The following is a 13,167-nucleotide window of genomic DNA, read 5'->3' on the forward strand; positions in this document are numbered from 1 at the left end:
ATATGTGAGGTCAGTATTGTGTGTCCCATAATCCGCCGTTGTGATGTTTTGGTCTTGATCCGTGTCATATCTCTCGTATGCTGCATGAGCAGGTGGATTCCCAGTTGAACTTGAAGCACCCCCATGATCTCGTGTTGTTCATGCGCCAGGAGGCGCGGCTGGAGGCCCTCAAGGAGCTCGAGGTCAGTGACCGAGTGTAACCTATGAGAACGTGTAGCTTGTAAGAAACATATCTTCATAACCGCGCGGCTCTCAACTCGTGAGAGTGTTCTGGTTGGTGGGCGCACACGGCGGCCAGGATACCCTCATAGTGCCCCACCATCTTCACGGAGTCTCGTTGTAAGCGCTTGCTGTTCTTTTCGATTATTCTGATCACCAAGGTGCACATGCTAGCTCTATCTAGCTTTAGTAATTATACAGTAGTAATCTTACCATTTATATGGTGCTCAATGCTTCGGAAACCCAAAATGCCTTGCGTCACATACATCTCAAACACTCGAAGGGCAGCTGTCCTTGTGCAGCACAAGGCGACTCGGCACCGGCCTGCAAATGTGTATTTGATTGCCAGTAATAACATTTCTTTTTAATATTTCTTATTGCCAAAAATACACGATTCCTCACTGTGTATATGAAATGTAGGTTACTGTACTTATTATTGATATAATGCTTGTTTATCCAGAAAAACTGCAACGAGTCTCAAGATTTTTGCAGGGAGGGTCCTGCCAAGTTTTCACAGAAACGGACGATGTTCCATTCTGTTTCCCAATTGAGTAGTTTTTAGGAAATCTTACAAACTCCACACATTGGTGCCCAAGTCAGAAATGTAACCCACTTTCTCGAATAGTCTTATTAGGCTATACAGGGGGTCTTTGTTTTGTGCGTGGGTGCAGCTGGTTCTTATGGAGCATAAAATTCACATCGAGGAGAATGAAGACAAGGACACGCGCCTGGAGGAGCGGCACTATGCCGAGGAGCCGGCCTGCACACATGCCCGCGTCCCCCTCGGTGACCTGGATCTCTATCATGGCACCTACATCGCCCTTGAGACCAAGAACATCCGGTGAGTACCTCGCGACAATTGTGGGATGGTGTCTTCCTGGCGGTGGTGCATTAGCTGCTCATTGCAGAAGTTGGTTCATGTCCAGCAGGGCACCCTGTTTGTACGTCATTATCGCTGCTGTTTTCGTTGTGTGGATGCTCTGCATGAACCACCTTTGTTGTGTGTAGGCCAGAAGATCACATAGATGTAAAGCACAAGCCAAGTGGTGACTTACTGAGTCCGGACTGCATGCGTATCCTGGAGCTCGCCTACAGCATACACGCGTTTCAGCACCTGCGGGTCAGTCTGCTCACACGCATGCATTTCCCTCTTGCACGGCTGTAGGGCACAACCAGGTTCACGAATAAAACGCACACGCAAACACACGCTTGCTGCATTTGTACAAATATGGCAATGGTGCAGAGAGTCAAGACCATGATGCGGAGCGTAGCCTTGCAGGAAGCCGGAAATGTGGACACTGACAAAGCACAGCGTGAGACGGTGGGGAGTGTTTTAAACATGGATATGGAGGAGGATGCAGATAGCTACACTGAGAAGAAGAAATCTTAAATGGTATCAACGAACGAAGGTGAGAGAAGACCGGATTGGACGCATTTTAGGAGAGGATGGATCGTTGAGTAGGAAAATAATGAGAGAAAGGCCAACAATTTGGATGCTGGAGGAGCTGAAGAGGTGAGCAGAGAACAGAAAGACAGAGAAGATGGCAGCCGAGGACCTGCCATGAAGGCAGAGCACCAAATAAGAAGCGAAGCCCTGCAAGTGCTTGCTCACGGTCCTGCTGGCAAAAAGGCCTTCCCTAGAGGCAGCTCGAGGTGGTGGTACTGTATTTGGTCGATACTTTCCATGTTGACCAGACGTGTTGGAAAAGGTGGGCGTGTCCACACTTTTATACTGCCTCACCCGACTTAACTGTGGTGAACCCATGCATACTGCTGGATGGACAGAGGTTGTGGGGAGATATGAGAAAATTGCACCATTGTTTTAACTGCCTCGCTGGAAGGTGGATTGCCAGTCTGGTATGCTCACCGTTACATTACAACAACTGCCATATGTGCAAGTAGCTACAAGTAATGGAGTTTTCATGTACATTCTTTAAAGTGCTTGCTGTTAACATTGTGGAGTGATTGTCACGTGTGGTGCTCTGCAGGGTGTGCAGGAGAGAGGAAATCTGAGTGCTCCATTGCTGTCCCCAGAGGATCCTGTATTCCAAGCATTGCCGCTTCCCATGGGGACCGGCAGCCTCGATGAACTGGGGCATCTGATTCACCTGGCGTTGCAGCAGGTGTGTGCCATGTAGGGGCCACGTTCTTTGTCATAGCTCCGCTCTGGCTCAGTTTCTAACGTGACTCGGCTCAGGCTTAAGCCACTCGGCTGCTTCCACAGATGCAGGAGTGATTGACTCAGCCATTGTTCAACTTGGGCTCAGCTCAGTGGAATCCTGAGCCTCGTTGGGACTGTGCTTAGAGCCGGCTCAAGTTAAACGCAGTGGCTTTGAGCCAGCTGAAGCGAGCCATCGCCAAGCCTGAAATGAGCTGTGACTAAGAATACGGGCCTTGGACATCGAGCATTTTACAGTTGTATGTTCATGGCTCCTGTGTGAGTACCGCATTTCAAATGTTGGCGTTATAGACATTGTATGAGTGGGTGTGTGAGTGGGCAACAAGTGAAGTGAGCAAGTGGGTAACCTATGGGTGAGTGTTTGATCATGTGAGAGAGTTGGTGTGTGAGTGAGTGGGTGACAAGTGAAGGGAGTTGGTGGGTGAGTGAGTGTCTTCATAGGTGCTTGCTATTATCACTTGCCCCAGTAGTCTGTTCAGGCTATATGGGGAATTTTTGTGGGTGAGTGGGTGGGTAAGTGAATGTGTGGGTGAGAGCGTGACTCACAATTATAACAAGACTATTGTACACACAATGTATGCTCCAGAACAAGACATCCTGGGTGCTTTACAACATGGCCTCTTACTACTGGCGTCTCAAGAACAGTCCCACGCAAGTGGCCGAGTGTGCTATGAGAGCCCTGCACCTGTCCCCCAGGTAATAATCACAATGCTAAACAAAATCTCTCCGGCGATGCTGCCATGTAGGCAGTGCTGCACGAGCATAAATTACAAACAACTCGTCACCTTCCTCAATCAGCACTGTGGCCTGAAAATGAAAAATAAATCAAGCGATGTTTCATGCACTGGCTTGTATAGCAAGTAGAGGTCAGAGAGACAGAGAGGATATTGGTTTTAGACTGCACAGTAGAACTGTATGATAGCTCAGTTTACGATAACTCTCTTTGCAAGTCATAGAAAGATTATAAAATATAATTCTTACTAGTGCCGCATGGTGTATCGTGCTATTATTCATCAGCTTTCTCTGCCAAAACAAAACACTTCCCAGGAAGTCTGGTAAATTGTGTGGATCCACAGGATGAGGAATTAGATTGTACGTCATTTGGTGCTGACGGGGGCCCCCTTGTCCCCGTGCAGGCCACACCATGACGTGGCGCTGGTGAACCTTGCCAGCGTGCTGCACCGAGCCCACTACTCGGCTGATGCCGCCGTGCTGCTGCATGCTGCGCTACCCATCTCCAGCGATCCGGCCACAGTTCACTACACCCTGGGCAACGTCTATGCCGTGAGTAGCAATCCGCTAGCTGTTGTCTTCTCTGTACTAACCAACCATACTCTTTGGTTTTTTCGGTAAAGTCACGTAGGTAAAAAATAAAATTAAATAAATGAAAACAACTCAATTAAATCACGTTTGGGGCGCAACACAAGCGTCCGTCATCAGGTGGGAAAGCATGGCCTACTGCTGATGCAGACTGCTTGTGTTGCGCCCCAAACGTCGTGATTTAATTGAGTTGTTTTCATTTATTTTATTTTATTTTTTACCTACGTGACTTTACCGAAAAAACCAAAGAGTATGAATCCTTGCAGTCACGAAAGCTTCAAATCTAGAACTAACCAACCAGTTGTCTGGGAGCGGTGACGTGGCCCAGCAGTAAGGGGCTCTCCGCTTGATGCAGAGGTTGCGCTCATGACACACAAAGTGCTTGCCACAAAATGAACCACAATACCTCGCTGATTTCGTCAAGGAGCATGAACCATCACGCGAACTCCAGTCATCCTCACAACAGTGTTTAGCTAGCCATCGAACAGAGACGGTCACTGCATTGCACGCGTTCAGATGCGCTTTATGCGGCTGTCTGGAATGCTCTTCCTTCCGATATAAGGAAGCCCCTGGAGCTATGCACTTTTAAATCTATATTGAAAACTAATTTCTTGAGAACTGTTTTTGGTGTTTGTTGGCATTCCCTCACACCTCTGATTACCACAGTTGGCTATGTACTGTGCGAAAGAAGTTCAACATACATACATCTGACTGGGTCCTGGGCCTCCTTTAGGTCGACTCAGCCTCAAATGATTTCCTGCTATAATGTGTAAAACAACATCACTGGGGAGACAAAGGTGGCCAGGTGCGATACAGGCCACACCATCCCCTCGTGTGCCATGTTGACCTTTGTAGATGCTCGCGAACAGCACTTGCCCCAACAGCCCGTTTAGGATATCGGGGATCTTTAGCTTAATGCATGACCACGTGTGCATGATGTCACGTGTTGCAGATGCTGGGAGAGTACAACCACTCGGTGCTCTTCTACGAGCAGGCGCTCGTGCTGCGGCCCGAGCTGGAGGCTGCGGGGAGGAGGCGCCACGCTGTTCTTTGCCAGCAGGGACTTGAGCGCAAGCTGGAGGCTCAGCACAGGTGCCTATCCAGTGCTGCTGTACACACACGAGCCCCCTTTCTGCTGTGTACACACACTATGTCCTGGCTGATGTGTACACATACACTACCCTGCGCTTTTGCATACAAACAACCCGTGCAGAACAGGCACGGAACATACAAGCTCCACGTAGAAAGGCGCTCAAGCCGCAAAATCTAACCCAGGCCCTTCTTGCTGTGAGGAACGAGTTTTACAACTGCGCCACCACTCTGCGGCTTCATTATCACAGGTCCCTGCAGCAGACGTTGAGTGAGCTGAAGGAGTACCAGCGGCAGCACGAGCAGTACGTGCACCTGCAGGAGCAAGTGGAGCGGCACAAAGTCCCGGCTGACCAACAGCTGCTTCACACGATCCTGCACGAGGCTCATCTAGCCCGCGACACTCACTCCGGTACCCACACTCCTGCACTGATCATGTCTGACACTCACTCTGCTACCCACACTCCCGCACTGATCAAGTCTATGATACTCACTCTGCTACCCACACTCTTGCACTGATCAAGCCTGTGAAACTCACTCTGCTACCCACACTCCTGCACTGATCAAGTCTATGACACTCACTCTGCTACCCACACTCCTGCACTGATCAAGCCTGTGACACTCACTCTGGTATCCACACTCCCTCACTGATCATGTCTGTGACACTCACTCTGATATCCACACTCCTGCACTGATCAAGTCTGTGACACTCACTCTGCTACCCACACTCTTGCACTGATCAAGTCTATGATACTCACTCTGCTACCCACACTCTTGCACTGATCAAGCCTGTGAAACTCACTCTGCTACCCACACTCCTGCACTGATCAAGTCTATGACACTCACTCTGCTACCCACACTCCTGCACTGATCAAGCCTGTGACACTCACTCTGGTATCCACACTCCCTCACTGATCATGTCTGTGACACTCACTCTGCTACCCACACTCCTGCACTGATCAAGCCTGTGACACTCACTCTGCTACCCACACTCCCTCACTGATCATGTCTGTGACACTCACTCTGATATCCACACTCCTGCACTGATCAAGTCTGTGACACTCACTCTGGTATCCACACTCCTGCACTGATAAAGCCTGTGACACTCACTCCGGTACTACTCAACCAGGTGGCTCAACGGTAGAGCGAGCGGCTCGCAATCGGAAGGTTACGACATCAAATCCTAGATGGGGGTTGATTCAGCTCATCATGTTTCTCTGGTCGTTAAAATTAATACTACTTACGGGGGTAAGTCAACAGTGGTTACTGTATGGATAGACTCTCTCTTACCATGGGAATGTGGAATTATCTGCACTTGCTCTGAGCTGCAAACAAGAGATTAACACCGCCTCAGTGCTAATTTGAGCAAGAAATCACTGACTATTGACTCGTTATTTACGACACTGGGTGCTGCCAAGACCTAGAGAAATCCATCTGTAATGATCTGGTGACATAGTGTTTGCTGTCTTTCTGTTATTGATACGAGTGCAGGTAACAGTCAGGTGTGTCGGTGGAGCCAGCAACAGAAGCTGCTGGTTTGTCAGTGGGATCAGCCGGTGCGGTACACGAAAGGGGAGGGAGAAGATGGCATCGAGCGCGTGCAGGTTGGAGGCTTCTCGTGACTCGCACAATGCCACATTGTTTTGTCACACGTACCCATGGCCAGCACTTCCACTACCAATGCGTCCACATTGCAGCAGGGAGTAATGTTGTTGGGGTGTGGGACGCACAGCTTGGTGTGATGATTTCAAGTGTTGCTTTTACACATCATCTCCATCATCGTCATCTCTATCAATCTATTTGAGTCATGGATTTGAAATTTACTTGTGAAATATGAGAGATATCAAAATAAATATATGTATTCTCATTGAGCGTGATTAATTATTATGACACTTGTTTACCCAGTGGAAGCCTCACCTAGTATCAAGACTCATTTATAGCAGAGTCTTGCTAAGTTTTCTCTGTGGGGAGCGATGATTGCTGTGTACATTCCCATTGAATCATTTTCAAGTGACTTTTTAAATTTGGCAAATTTGGACCATGATGCCGACACAATTGCGATTGACCTCACATGATTTGTAACGTTAAGCATGAAGCAGACGGTGAATAGTATGTTATGGTTATACTCATACTCTTAGGTTTTTTCGGTAAAGTCACGTAGGTAAAAAATTTAAATTAATAAAAGTAAAATAAAACAAATTAAAAAATTCACGACGTTTCGGAAGCAACACAAGCCTCCGTCTTCAGGTGGAACCGTCACAGCCACGACAGCTGTATCAAGTAAATGAGAGAACACAAGAAATACTACCCCGTATATATAATGGTTGAGGGGGGAAGGGCCAGGAACGGCACACTTTTTATTAATATGGTAAGGTGAGGCTTAAGACCAAGAGTAGACTGCATAACAAAGGACTGAGCCTTTGTTATGGAGAGGTGCGGTTTGTAACTAACACATGGCATACATAACAAAAGTGTGAAAAAAGAAAAGCAAGTAAAAAACTAAAACTGGTAAAACAACAAACTGGCTGTCTATCAATAACCTGTAATAGTTGTCTGTCAAATAAGATGGTCCAAATAAGTGTAGTTACATCTTTTTTGCATGGTTAATCACATCTTTCCAATGATTACTCAGTTTGTAACCCTCATCACGGTTGAAATTATGTCTGTGTTTGTATATTTGTATGGCTTCGTGTACAAACCTTTGATGGTAGCCAGGAGGTTTGCAGAGCACTTTGGTCTCGGAAAAGACAATTTCATGAGAGCCCACAGAGTTGTAGCAATGATCGGCAACAGCCGAAGAATCAGTTCTGCCGTGTTTCAGATCTGACTTGTGCTCGCGGACACGATCAGAAACATGACGTTTCGTTTCTCCAATGTAGCAATCACCACAACTGCAACTCAATTTGTAGACTCCAGGATACTGTAAGTCAGGAACGACATCCTTCACAGATGGAATCAGATCAAGGATTTTATGCACTGTACTGAATCGGACTTGGATCTTATGTTTGTTTAGAATTTTGGAGATCTTTTTGGTCACGCCTGCTATGTATGGTAACGTGATAGTTTTGGTCGGAGTTTCATGTGGCTGTTTCTGTATGGTGTGAGAAACAGCTTGGCGTATGGTGCGGTCAGAGTATCCGTTCATCCTGAGGGCCCGATGTACATGTCTTAATTCACCAGCCAGGTGGTGTTGGTCAGAAATGCAGTGGGCTCTGTGGTATAGCGTTTTGATGAGAGAATTCTTTTGAGATGGGTGGTGGTGGGAATCCGGTTTCAAGTAGGAATCTGTGTGGGTGGCTTTCCTGTACACAGAATGTCCCAAGGATCCGTCAGGCCTCCTCTCAAACAAAATATCCAAGAATGGTAGTTTACCATCTTTCTCCACTTCCATGATGAATCTGATGGATGGGTGTCTGGAATTGATGTGGTCCAAGAAGTGGTTCAATGCTGGGAGGCCATGTGGCCAGATGACGAAAGTGTCATCCACATACCTCTTCCACAGGGAAGGACGCAGGGTGGATGTCTGGATGGCGTCTGATTCAAACTTTTCCATGAACATGTTGGCTTTCACTGGTGACAAGGGGGAGCCCATAGGGGTACCCTCATTCTGTTTGTAGAAGGTACCATTCCAGGTAAAATAGGTGTTGGTGAGGCAATGCCTAACCAGCACAGGTACATCAGAATTCAATCCATGTTGGACTAAGTCCTCAATTATTGTTAGGGTGTCCGGTACTGGGACTGCCGGATTTAATCCACGAACCTCTGTCACAAGAGGCGAACGCGCTCCCGCTGGGCCACGTCACAGTAAACTTACTGCGTGTCGTGTAGAGTGGAGTCATGATGCACAGTGCGCAACCTGTTTCAGTTTGGGGAAGAGGAGCCAGGAGCTGGCACCACAGCCCTGCCCAGCAGAGCAGATTCTCTGTCTGGTGAGGGCCTCGTCTCTTCACGGCCCCACCACCACACAGGACCTCGAGCCAGGAGCCACCACAACCTGCCGGCCAGTGTACAGGTAGGCGACCATGCTTAACGGATATATAGTCTGATTTTTTCTTGTACTTGTACAGGAAACGTTACTTTACTTGGTGGCCAGGCTGTAATTAAGCAGGCTTGGACAGAGCACATCACTGGAAGGGATGGACGATTGATGAAGAATGTTAAGGGAATGGTTGCGAAGGAGTGGATGCATCCTTGAGGACATCCACAGAAGGAGATTAAGCAAGCAGATCAGTTCATGTGCAGGTGCTGGATGGAGTGTTGCATCGCAGGGAAGGCCTTCATCCTTGCAGGGAATTGTTCTTGGCTGATGACGATGATGATAACCGGGCTGAGACTATCAACCGACTACACACAAGAACCTGGGTTAATCGGAGGCTGCTGCCCAGGTTTTAATCTAGGATCTCAGTGGTGCTGGCTCAGTGCTGTCACCCCTGAACCACGCACCTACCTCAAACGTATATTCTCTTCACAATGAACTTCAGATTCCCGTTGGACAGCCTGAGATCGGTTATGTACAAAACAATATATTTTCGGTTGTGCAGATGTGTGTGTGTGGAGTGTGTGTGTGGTGTGTGTCTGTTAACGCTATTTGAGCCTTGTGATGTCCATTCAGGGTTTCCTTTGGCCCCAGAGGAAGCAGTGTCTTCATACTTTTCCCACAACTTCACCTGCTTCAGTTCCACCGATATTTTCTTTTCTTCTGGACACCATGGGAATGAAGTAAGACATCACCATAGACACACAATGGGTAGGACCACATTTATTTCAGAAATTCATAAAGTTACTACTTCATATGTTATATGCTGGCCGGTCAGGTTGCCCAGCAATCTAGTGAGCAGCTCGCAATCACAAGGTTGCGAATTTAAATGCTGGTGGGGAGTTCAGTCCAGAGTCCATCAACTCTGGAATCAATAAAGTAGGTACCACTGTGGGGGAGTAAACAGTGTTTGTCCAATTGGGAGACTTTCCTCCACTATTGCAATGTGTAATTCCCACAACTACATTGACCGTAACAGCATAAGAGAACCACCTAAATACTCATTTTAGCAGGAAATCACTTTAACTTTGTTGACGTTTTCATATGTTTACAACTGTTTTAAATACCTCATATGCTGAATGCCGCCAATGTGCTTTGTTTTTGGAAGCCTGACTCAGATGTTGGAGGATGTCATGAACTCTCCTGAAAAGCCACGGTGTGCTATGGCACACAGCACGCAATCAGCGCAACCGGAAATGCCTGGAGAGACTGCTCACAGAGCATGCTGCCTCAAGCCGGAGCCCAGGCATTTCCAGCCCGGCAGCTCAGAAACCTCCGTCACCCACGGCGGTATAGCCACTGAGAGAAGAGAGCCGTTAATTCAGCAGGTCAGATTCTCGCACAGCTCTCGGCCACCCGTTCTTCCTTTTGCTTGTCCTCGCCAATCCCCTCCCTCACCACTCTCCTCCCTCCCAATGTCCTGTCACAGTCATCCGCTTTTGTGGCTCGTAAAGTTTTTGAAGGGGAGGCTGAGGTGGTAAAAACAAACATCACGTAATTCGAAAGCAATTCAACATTCTCCTCAATGCTTCGAGGGTGACAGGGCGGTGGCGCAGTGGTAACACTCGTGCCTCGCAGCAAGGACCTGAGTTTTTCTTCCCGACTCGGGTGCCTTTCTGTGTGGAGTTTGTATGTTCTCCCCTTGTACTGCATGGATTTTCTCTGGGTTCTCCAGTTTCCTCCCATAGCTAAAATAAAAACAAGGTCATTGGTGTTTGCCAAGCATCCCAATGTTGCAGGACCTTTCTGAAAGAGAGTTGAGACTCAGTGAGGCATTGCTGGATAAATACAGGCAATAACAAACTGAAAAGATGGTCATATTTGCAACCGATGCAAACAAAATGGAGGTTTTACAAAGTTTCCACTCACAGGTTGTGGTGTTACTTGGCATGTGATGTGCAGTGCGTATGTGACACCACATATTTGCGGTGGCGCTCCGGTTTCCTGGCAGGAGCATTGTACATTTGGCACCATTTTTATAGCACAAGGCTCACCTTAAGGAAGGCGCTGTTTTTCACAGATGAGTAGAGTTGCCAGTAGTAGGTCTGTCGCCTCGACAGACCTGGTTTCACCTGAGGACGGCTGCTTGCGTTGTGGCCGAAACGTCGTGAGAATTATTTTATTATGTTTTATTTTTATTATTTTATTACTTCTCTTCTACGTGACTTTACCGAAAGAACCAAGAAGATGAATCCCTGCAGTCACGAAAGCTTTAAATCGAAATTTTGTAGTATTGTAGTCGGGGAACTAAGTTGCTATGTGTAATCAGAATTATTATACCCAAAGGTTGCATCAGTTTAAATAAAATTAATCTTGCCAAGAAAATCAGTTTCATTAAATTGTGAAGCATTTACTTGCCTTTAATCTGCCCAGGTGGCTCAGTGGCAAAGCGAGTGGCTCACAATTGGAAGGACACGAGTTCAAATCCTCTGGGGTCAATAAAATGAGCACCCAAGTCAAAAGTGGTTGTCCATAAGAATAAGGAAATTCCACCACTTGCGCAGGGCTTTAAATTGGAGCTTTGAGGCACCAATGCCTCAAAGCTCATTTGAGCGAGAAATTACTGTGACATTTTTTTGGACTTACCTTTTTTAAACTATTCTTATTTTACCAGGTAAAGCCCACTAAGCTATATAGCTTTTTTTTAGAATATACCTTGCCACAAATGATAGCTCAACGAAGTGGTTTAACATGTGGAAATTTAAAGCAGCCAAATAAGCTAAACACACATCTAAATGTGGAGGGAAACACTTCAGGAGCCGGAGAAAAATCCACGCAACAATGGGGAAAACATGCAAACTCCAAATATACAGGTGTAATGGGTTCAATTTAGGCGCACACACTTCTTGGGAGGCAACACTCATTTATTAATTAACACAACGTTTACTCAACAGTTACTCTTACTCTACACATAGGGTGGTGACCACCGACCTACGCTAGCTAACACACAATTGTATTTTAGTCTCTCTCCAGCGTGACCCAGCCAGGTGGCTGCTGGCAGTCCGCTCACTGTAGGTCTTCTCTTCTGGCATCTTCACGAGGTGTCTTCATTCTTCTCAGGAACAGCCCTGCTCTGCCTTCACACCACCCTTATATCTCGTCTCTCTGGCGTGGCCGGCTCCGCCCAGGCCACGCCTCCCTTCCCAGGCCACGCCTCACTTCCCAGGCCACGCCTCACTTCCCCCACCTCTGGGAAGGTCCGGATCCCTCCAGCACGTGACCCCCCAGGCACCCCCTTGGGGCCCCCAGCCCTCGTACGGGCCAACACAGTAGTGACCGTTCTGTCACTACATCACCCCCTCCTGTATAAACACACAGCCGTCCCCGGCTGTAACACAACTGTGAACATCGAAAAGGTGTGCCTCCGAACCAGCAACATCAATAAATGACCGGCGACCGATAAGAAATACAATCACGTAATATATACAGAATCGACGAGGGTAAAAGGGAACCGCATAGAAAACGGGGAATTAACAACAAATATACATGAAAACTGGCTAACCCACTTACGCTACAGCACAGCCCCCCCACCGTTAGAATCACGCATGCAATGACAGTCACCCGTTAGCACCCCCCCGCCTTTCCGACGTGGCGTCACAACCAGTAGCACGCGTCGGCCATATCGGGGGGGGAATTTCCATGTTACCACCCCACCGCCTTTCCGACGTGGCGTCACAACCAGTAGCACGCGTCGGCCATATCGGGGGGGGGGGATTTCCATGTTACCCCCCCACCGCCTTTCCGACGCGGCGTCACAACCAGTAGCACACGTCGGCCATATCGGTGGGATTTTAACCCAGTCTCTCTCCAAGACTCGCATCGCAGCATATAGCTGTACCGACCGAGCTGAGATGACCCAGTCTCTCTCCCAGACTCGCATCGCAGCATATAGCTGTACCGACCGAGCTGAGACGACCCATCGTTCACTCACTGCACAACATGCACCCTAACAACTGAGGGAAACAGTCTCAACGTAACAGGCCAACTCCACCCGAACCTTACGAATCTCCAGCCCACTGTTTCAACGCGCCTCAGAGGGTCTCAACCTCCGAGCCGTCAGGTCAAGCTGTCAGCCATAGCATGACGGGACCACCCTCCCTGAGCCATGTGAGCGCACAGCCCACAAGGCTAGACAAGCCACAGAGTGTCTCGCTCTCCGGGCTGTCAGGTCAAGCCGTCAGCCATTGCATGACGGGACCACACACTCCGAGCCATGTGAGCACACAGCCCACTAGGCTAGACATACCACGGAGTGTTTCGCTCTCCGGGCTGTCAGGTCAAGCCGTCAGCCGTTGCATGACGGGACCACACTCTCCGAGCCATG

At 48.2% G+C, this 13,167-nt stretch overlaps 1 protein-coding gene across 1 annotated transcript in view; it reads left to right on the plus strand.

The window, feature by feature from the left end:
• The window catches only part of TTC17 (tetratricopeptide repeat domain 17), a 32,566-nt gene that overhangs the window by 1,193 nt on the left and 18,206 nt on the right, over positions 1-13,167 (plus strand). The window contains exons 2-13 of the mRNA XM_061566538.1: positions 93-182; positions 891-1,060; positions 1,228-1,339; positions 2,208-2,342; positions 2,985-3,094; positions 3,535-3,682; positions 4,671-4,810; positions 5,059-5,219; positions 6,299-6,411; positions 8,673-8,819; positions 9,420-9,526; positions 9,952-10,171. Of these exons, the coding sequence (XP_061422522.1) occupies positions 93-182; positions 891-1,060; positions 1,228-1,339; positions 2,208-2,342; positions 2,985-3,094; positions 3,535-3,682; positions 4,671-4,810; positions 5,059-5,219; positions 6,299-6,411; positions 8,673-8,819; positions 9,420-9,526; positions 9,952-10,171 (1,653 nt within the window). The remainder of the gene's footprint in view (positions 1-92; positions 183-890; positions 1,061-1,227; positions 1,340-2,207; positions 2,343-2,984; positions 3,095-3,534; positions 3,683-4,670; positions 4,811-5,058; positions 5,220-6,298; positions 6,412-8,672; positions 8,820-9,419; positions 9,527-9,951; positions 10,172-13,167) is intronic.

Source organism: Lethenteron reissneri, chromosome 37 (genome assembly GCF_015708825.2).
Source record: "Lethenteron reissneri isolate LAM-NWPU_2019-01 chromosome 37, ASM1570882v1, whole genome shotgun sequence".
In the NCBI taxonomy this organism is placed as follows: Eukaryota; Metazoa; Chordata; class Hyperoartia; order Petromyzontiformes; family Petromyzontidae; genus Lethenteron; species Lethenteron reissneri.